General features: G+C 37.6%; 1 protein-coding gene across 1 annotated transcript; it reads right to left on the bottom strand.

The window, feature by feature from the left end:
• Nucleotides 1–6,820: 6,820 nt before the first annotated feature.
• Nucleotides 6,821–8,722, bottom strand: LOC133296542 (pentatricopeptide repeat-containing protein At5g40410, mitochondrial). Its single transcript, XM_061495547.1, has one exon. It carries the CDS (start codon nucleotides 8,720–8,722, stop codon nucleotides 6,821–6,823), a length of 1,902 nt encoding a protein of 633 aa, XP_061351531.1.
• Between the last annotated feature and the right edge of the window lie 225 nt (nucleotides 8,723–8,947).

Below are 8,947 nucleotides of genomic sequence, written 5' to 3'. Positions count from 1 at the left end.
TCGTTCGATCCAGATATCACCGTTTGAAGTTGGAGAAGCAAATCTGCCAGCCAATCTCAAACAGGGCTCCAAACAGCCCTCACTCTTTGAACAATTCTGGACAAACCACTCCACCAATTTCTCTCAAATTTTTATGCAGTACACTATACACCTCAAGATTCAATTTTACATATCATGCACCTAATTTTACCAAGAATTGAGGAGGGAATAATTTTCCCAAAAACAGACAGTGACAGCCCCCAAGTGCAGAGGATTTTGGGCAGTCTGTGTTCCACGACTTCTACAGGGCAGCGTGCTACTCCTATTGTTCTCAAATTTTTACACAAGGTAGTTTACATCTCAAGCTTTACAATGCTGTATGGAACGTCTCTATTAGAATTTTGTGGAGGGAGATATTCTCTCTCAAAGTTCTCTCAAAATCCTTTGTTTTTCCAACATATCTCACTTTTAAAAGTGTGTTAATTAGCCTCAAATGGTACCTAATAAACATGGGTGGCACTCAAGGACCAGCAATGCCTTGGTGCTCTTACAACCCTTCACAATTTACATCAAATAGCTTACTTTACAAGTAATCAATTACATTATCAAATATTAAACAATTTTAATCACATTAATTCCTTTGCATGCATTTTTTCGACATAAAACATAAATCATATCCTAGAATAGGCCTATTTCCCTTTCATCATATAGCCTGCTTCAATATTACACAAAGTCTCAATATTACAAATTACAATGCTTCATTACAAATATTACAATGACCTCAAATAAAGCATAACCAATATACGACATAATAACCTCCAAATTAAATATGGTAAATCATCAACTAAACTTAGACAAAATGCGACATGAACAAAGATGGCAATATGAATCCTAGATCACATACAATGTTCATGTCCTAAGTCTAGCCTAGACCAATGGCCACAAAATGCAAAATGAACTCAAGCTACCATGCTCATCCTACGGGCCTCTTGCCCGTCGCTCTCGAGCCACTGCGATTACCTGAAATAAAGTCCCCAAAATGGGGTGAGATATACGAATAGATCTCAGTAACCCAGAGGTTCTGGAGATTATTCCTCCCAATGGCTCACTCAGATGCATATCAACAATATACTACAACATTCAAAACGGGATAAAGCAAGGGATTTAGTGAAGTAGGGAAGCATAGGGAATAAAATACAATGAAGCTGGAATGGTCAATGCCAATACCATGCAACATCCGGCCTATTGGCCTCGGCATATAGCCTACGGGTTCTAATCCAAGGAAGTGTTCCGAGAACATCAACCAAGGCACCCTCCATCCATATACACCTGAGACTTTCCTAGTGTGTTGTGGATTTAGCAAGTGTACTAGTCACACAAGTAATAAAATGATGAGTAAAGATCGTTCCCACGAGGATTTGTGTTCAAGCACTGACTAACCATATATACTTAAGTTGAATCAACCAAAAGATTATTAATTGCATTGATTTCTTGTCACCAGAAATTTAGTTGAATTGCATAAAAACTTGATAAACAAATAAAATGTGACTATAATCTAAACAAGTAGTCAGATGTCAATTTCTCTCAAGCATGAATTTATGGATGAACCAATTTCCATAATGAATCATCTACTATGTGATGTTGATCAACCTTTTTCTTATCATCAAGATGTAATGTCTTACTACCTTGATAGACACATTAATTAGAAACCCCAATGTCTTGGTGATTCCTTTCTTAATACATGCATTAATTACTAAGGTCTTAAGATCTCATCAGAAATCCTAGCATCAATATCTTGACTACTAGAACACTGATGATGAAGTTGTCAAATATAGAAACAATGTAAACATGTCTGTTCTACACTACTCCTTAACATGAAGAATTAATCAAGACAACTTCATACAAATCAAAATATAAATAAACAAGACATCTAATTAACCATTCATAAATTCAAACTTGAGTTCCATTGAATCAGACTACAAAGAACTCTACTCAGACATAATTGAAATATAAACAAAGGAAGAAGAAAGATCAAACTCCATTGTCATGATAGTAAGTCTTCAATCTTCAAGTGCAATTACATAGGAAACTAACTAATACAAGAACTAAGTCCTAAAGAAATTTGGAAGTTCCGAGAGAATGAGGAGTTAGATCAGATCTATGAAAGATCTGATCTGATCTCCCCTCTCCTAGTGTTAGAGATGATAGAATTAGAGATATGAGATATGATAGATGGGATGAAATGTCAGAATGTGAAGGCCCTTGCCTTTTATAGAGTTACAGAATACAACTGAAAACTACCATGGGCGCTAAAACGTTCATTGATGGGCGTTTTAGCGTCCATGTTTGACGGATGCCTAACTGCTTTTAACTGATTCCAACGCTAAAACCTTTTACTTGGACGTTTTAGCGTTCAAGACCAAAGTCTTTTCCCACATCAGAGCGCTAAAATGTTTGATCAGGAGGTTTTAGCGCCCAAGACCAGAAACTTTTCCAGTAGCAGCGCGCTAAAACGTCAGTGTTGGACGTTTTAGCGCTCGGCACCAGCAACTTTTGCCTTCAGTTTGCAGCAGCGCGCTAAAACGTTCTGTGTGGACGTTTTAGCGCTCAACACTTGAGCATTCTCCCTTTCTTCAAAATTTTCTTCTTTCTCTCTGTTGCTTCTTGAGCTTCATTTTCCTACAAGAACAATGTAAATTTTCAACATAAGCTTCAGAACTTGTATTTAGGACTTTCTAGGACATTAACCCTCTTTTCCATCTATTTAATCACATAAATTAAGCTAATTCATGCTTTAAAACCTTATAAACCAAGGGTTTATCATGTGCTTCTCAACGGATGACACTCCATGTCCCTATGTCAACTGGAACTCCCTCATGGAGACCTATCTAGTTGAAGTCCGTAATGCCCGAACTCTAGATTTTCACTAATCCTACCCCTTATTCCATATTTTACATATAATTATATGATTTAGAAATATGAGGTGTTATAGCATGAGTCTATGTGATGTTCCTGTATTGCTTGTTCCTAAGAAAGATGGTTCTTGGAGGATGTGCGTTGACTGTCGTACCATCAACAATATCACTGTAAAGTATAGACATCATATTTCCTAGAATTGATGATATGCTAGATGAGTTTCATGGTGCATGTGTTTTTACTAAAATTGATCTTAGGAGTGAATATCATCAAATCAGAATGAAAGAAGGTGATGAATGGACATCTCATTGCTTGGTTGTATGAATGGTTGGTTATGCCATTTGGTTTAACTAATGCACCCAGCACCTTTATGAGGTTGATGAATCATGTTTTGCGTGCATTCCTTGGAAAATTTATGGTTGTATATTTTGATGACATTCTGATTTATAGCACAAACTTAGCATGTTACGCATTTAAAACTTGTTTTGAATGTTTTGAGGAAGGAGAAGTTGTTTGCTAATGTAAAAAAATGTTCTTTAACCCCCAAGGGTAGCTCAGTTGGCAGCTGAGCTCCCAAGGGATTGCTTGGTGCAGGGATCAAACCCTGCCTCAAGCAGTTTCTTGGAAAATCTTTGGGGGCCAGAGGATAAGCCAAAAAATCTTCGGTTGGGGGATTAGTCTCGTCCTTTCTCCGGTTGCGAAGCTTAGTGCATCCACTGTTACAATGAGGGGCTAGCCCAAACGGGCCGTACCCCGAGGGCATGGTTCCCGGAGAAGGTTGAATGGGGATACCTCCTGGCAATGTACCAAAAAAAAATGTTCTTTTGTACTAACAAGCTTGTGTTCCTTGGTTTTGCTGTTAGTTCTAAAGGGATTGAGGTGGATGAAGAAACGGTAACAACAATTTGAGATTGGCCTAGTCCTACTTGTGTGAATGAAGTTCAAAGTTTTCATGGGCTTACTAATTTTTATAGACGGTTTGTGAAGAACTTTAGTAGCCTAGCAACATCATTGACTGAGATTATTAAGAAAAATGTGGGTTTTAAGTGGGGTGATGAACAAGAAAAGACATTTAATCTGATTAAGGAAAAATTAACCAATGATCATTTTCTTGCTTTGCCTAACTTTACTAATACTTTTGAAATTGAGTATGATGCCTCAGGAATAGGTATTGGAGCTGTTCTAAAGCAAGAAGGACGTCTCATTGCCTTCTTTAGTGAAAAGCTAAGTACTTTACATTACCCTACATATGACAAGTAGTTGTATGTACTGGTCAGGTCTTTGGAAACATGGCAACACTATCATTGGCCAAAGGAGTTTGTGGTTCACACAGATCATGAATCCTTAAAGCATTTGAGGGGCCAACACAAGTTGAACAAGAGACATGCCAAATGGATGGATTCATTTAAACATTTCCTTATGTGATTAAGTACAAGAAGGGTAAGAAAAACGTTGTGGCTGATGAATTATCCCGAAGGTATGCTCTACTTTCCACTTTAACTGCAAGATTGCTTGGATTTGAGTACATTAAGTACTTGTATGTTGATGATCTTGACTTTGGTAATGTATTCAAAGCATCTGAGAAAACTACATTTGGAAAGTTCTTTAGACATGAGGGATACTTGTTTAGAAAGAAACAATTGTGTATGCCTAAAAGTTCATTATGTGAGTAGCTTGTTAAAGAAGCTCATGGGGGAGGTTTGATGGGACATTTTGGAGTGTCTAAAACCTTAGATGTTCTGCATAACATTTTTTTTGGCACCATATGAAACATGATGTGGAGAGAGTTTGTGAGGATGCATTACTTGTAAACAAGCTAAATCTAAAGTTAAGCCTCATGGGTTGTATATTTCTGTGCCTATACCTAATGAACCTTGGGTAGATATATCCATGGGTTGTTGATAGATTTTCAAAAATGGCACATTTCATTTCGTGTCATAAATCCAAGGATGCATCACATATCTCTGACTTGTTTTTCAAAGAAATTGTAAGATTACATGGTATTTCCCAAAAGTATTATTTCTGATCGAGATTGAAAGTTCGTAAGTTATTTTTGGAAAACTTTGTGGGGTAAATTAGGAACAAAACTTTTGTTTTCTACTACTTGTCACCCACAAACAGATGGAAAAACAGAGGTGGTTAATGGGACCTTATCTGCATTGTTGCGTTCTTTGATTCAAAAGAATTTGAAATCATGGGAAGAATGTCTGCCAGATGCTGAATTTGCATATAATAGGACAATCCATTCAACATCTAAGTTTTCACCATTTGAAATTGTGTATGGTTTAATCCATTATCTCCTATGGATTTAACTCCTTTACCAGTAAGTGAACATGTTAACTTAGATGGAAAGAAGAAGGCTGAACTTGTTAACCAGATTCATGAAAAAGCTTAACACATCGAGAGGAAAACTGAACAATATGCCAACTAAGCCAATAAAGGGCGCAAGAAAGTAGTTTTTGAACCCGGAGATTGAGTTTGGCTACATATGAGAAAGGAAAGATTTCCAGTCCAAAGATGTTCCAAACTGCTTCAAAGGGGTGATGGACCATTTCAAGTGATTAAAAGGATAAATGATAATGCCTACAAGCTTGACCTTCCAAGTGAGTACAATGTTAGTGCAACATTTAATCTTTTTGATTTATCTCCTTTTGATGTAGGTGTAGATTTGAGGACAAATTCTTTTGAAGAGGGAGGGAATGATAAGAATAACGAGACAACACCTAGTGATCCATTGCAATTGCCAAATGGGCCAATCACAAGATCAAGGGCCAAGAAGTTTAAAGAAGCTCTTAGTGGGTTGATCCAGTAAATGTGGGCTAATCATGAAGACATCAAGTCCAAATTTATTCATAATCAGAATTTAGTTAATGTCATCAATGCAAGGAAGGTTGAGTGGAATGAGTAACAATTTCCAATGTCAATTAGTGCTTAGAGAGGCTGATAGCATTTTCAATGTTATTAATGTTTAGTGGGATTGATTAACATTTTCAATGCCATTATTATTTAGTGGGCTAATTAGAGTCTTTTTCTTTTTTCAAGTTGTTAACTTTAAATTAGTGTCTTTTCATTTGCTAGTCTTTCCCTATTCTCGGAGGGATGTTCCAAGTATAAATAAGGGAGGATATAACTCTTATAATCAGACTTTGAAGTTATAATATAATAGAGAGGTTTCTTCTCTTTGGTTCTTATCTAGAACTCTAAACTTATTAAGTAGCTTATTCTTGTGGCGTTAAAAACAGACTTATCACTCACCTTCTTTCTTGAGTGTGGCATCTTTATCCTTCTTATACCTTTGGTTCTTATCTTTCATAGATAACGGGTCAATGTTCTTTATTTCTTGTTTTAAATTCCTAATTGTAGAAACGATCCTAACTAAATTGGTCTTGGGTCTCACTATTCTTGGTGAGGTCCATATCAACAGGCTATGGTGCCTAGGTTATCATGTCCTCCCATACTGTCTTCCACGTAATGAAGCACATTCCTCACCTATAAATACCCCCACAAAGATACACATTGTTCTATTATTTCATGAGTTATTACTCCGTTCATTTGGAGAGTCACCATAGCCATTAAACACCTCCCCCACCACCGTTACACAACACATGGGAAGCTTCTCAAGGGCCTTGGTTCATACCCTTGTCATAAAGAGCACCCTATATTAAGATATATCTGGTTCTCTTGATCACCGGACAACTCAACTTCATTATCTGTCCTGATATCTAAGATGATTGTTATGCTACTACTTTGATATCTAATTATTGAATATGTAAAGAAAGTGACATAAGTTATAATTATTCATATGTTACTTTGTGCACAGACAATTGGAGATTCTTGAATGGAGTCTTATAATGAATGATTCGTAAGCTTGGAACAGGGTTAGGAATTTCCTTTTACTTGTTGAATTTCCTTCCTACACGGATCGTTACCAATAATCACCACAAGAACATAATCCATTTGAAAAGTGGTGAAATCTCTTTGAATCTCGAATCATGATAGTACGCTTCTCTATCAGCGAGACAAATTTTGCAGTGTTGTGACAATCACGGCATATTCTGAGATTCTTTATTATAACTAATGGCATATCAGCGCGACTAACCAAAAGTCCATATGCAAGAGCTATCTTCTCACTGTGCTTGTTAATCATATTTGTTTTTACCTCCTCGTCAACGTTATGGAGAACGGATTCGGTTTCAGACACAAAGCCAACCTCTTGAATTTTTCTCATAAGCTCTTCCAGCTTTTTATGTATTTTGTCTGAAATAGGGTGAGAATAATCATCCACCACAAAACGGTGGATTTTATTCCCATGCTCAATAAAACTGCATCCCGGGTTTTTAGTAAGAACTTTAGTCTTCATTAAAGCCCTCACTTTTGATGCATCACTCCACAGACCTGCAGCAGAATATATGTTGGAAAGCATGATATAGTTTCTAGGGTCTGACGGATCTAACGCAATCAAATTCTCTGCAGCTTCCTTCCCCGAATTAATGTTACCATAAATTCTACAAGCACCAAGAAGGGCACCCCAGACTCCAGAATTTGGCTCTAATGGCATGTTCTTAATCAGTTCATGAGCATCATTGAGACGACCACAGCGGCCAAGAAGATCAACCATACATGAATAATGTTCAATTCGGCGTTGAACTCTGTAAACATCGGACATGATTTGGAAGTAGTACTTACCTTCCTTGACAAGCCCGGAGTGGCTACAAGCACTTAATAAATGAGTAAAAGTAACATGATCAGGCTCCATACCTTCCCTTACTGTCCTTTGAAAGAATTCTATTGCTTCTTTTCCACGCCCATGCATGGCATAGCCTGCAAGCATTGCAGTCCAAGCCACTTTATCGGGCTTACTTATCTCGGCAAAGATCTTACGAGAAGCATTAAATCTCCCTAACTTTGAATACGAGTTCAAAAGGGTGGTCAGAATTTTTATATTTTCATTAAGACCACAGGTGAAGATCGCACCATGTATGGCCTCTACCAATCTTCCTAAAGGCAAATTTTCAGAGGCTCGAAGCAAGCTCACCATTGTGGCTTCATCAGGAAGAAGTGCATTCAACCTCATCATATTAAAATATTTAACAGCTTCATTAGGGATTCCATTTTGGGTGCAAACAGCCACCATTGAATTCCACGACACCATATTCTGCTCTGGCATTGCCCAAAACAGCTTGAATGCAGAGTCAACACAGCCAAACTTTCCATACATATTCATCAGAGCATTAACAACCTTCACCTCCAATTCCATACCCGATTTCAGTGTATAACAATGAAGATACTGACCTTCATCCTGGGCTTTCGCAGAAGCACAAGCAGAGATAACAGATATGAGCGTAAGCTCATTCAATTCCAATGCCAGTTCAGATTTCACTGTAGAAAACACACTCATGCAATCACCAAGGTGTGCCCTTTTCGAAAAACCAGATATCAAAGAATTCCAGGAGACAAAATCCTTCTTGGGCATTTCATCAAACAATTTCTGTGCTTCTGGGGTGGAGCCCAAGTTGAGGTAACATGATACCAACTGATCACCGATAAACCCATCCCTGTAATCCAGAGATTTGATCACTCGGGCATGAATGATCCTGCAGCAGGAGACAGAAGATGAAGATTTTAGAGCAATGAGTAGAGTAGACAGAAGAGCGTCACAACGGTACGAAGAAATGGCATGGAATTGAAGAGAGGTTTCAGAGAGAAGGGAACAACACGCAGGAGAAGAATGCAAGCGAGGAGGGAACAAGAATTCGAACTTGCGAGATTTTGGTGGATGTAGTGGTAACATGCCACCAATGAATTTTTCATGGAACCACCTAAACATCTTAGTTTCATGCAAGCCCTTTTAAGTTGGAAAATTTCTTATTAAGCATTTTGAATTGTCCATTAAATTAATGCATGGAATTCAAACGTTGAGCCTGGTAACAGGGGATATATAATGGAGCCTTAAAGGGTCTCCTAATAAGTTCGCGATACAAGATAGAGAAAAAAGAGAAAGGAGATTCAGATAGAAATTACTTATGTTGGTATTCAAAAAAAAAAAAAAAAA

The sequence above is a fragment of the Gastrolobium bilobum genome, unplaced genomic scaffold (assembly GCF_033153095.1).
Source record: "Gastrolobium bilobum isolate Gb01-03AN ecotype WA unplaced genomic scaffold, APGP_CSIRO_Gbil_v1 utg3798, whole genome shotgun sequence".
Classification (NCBI taxonomy): domain Eukaryota; kingdom Viridiplantae; phylum Streptophyta; class Magnoliopsida; order Fabales; family Fabaceae; genus Gastrolobium; species Gastrolobium bilobum.
Note: the sequence above shows the minus strand (reverse complement) of the source record. Positions and strands in the feature narration are given on the sequence as shown.

What these genes read in the sequence shown, in the direction of transcription:
- LOC133296542 (XM_061495547.1), bottom strand. Translation starts at nt 8,722, where the DNA reads ATGTTTAGGTGGTTCCATGAAAAATTCATTGGTGGCATGTTACCACTA.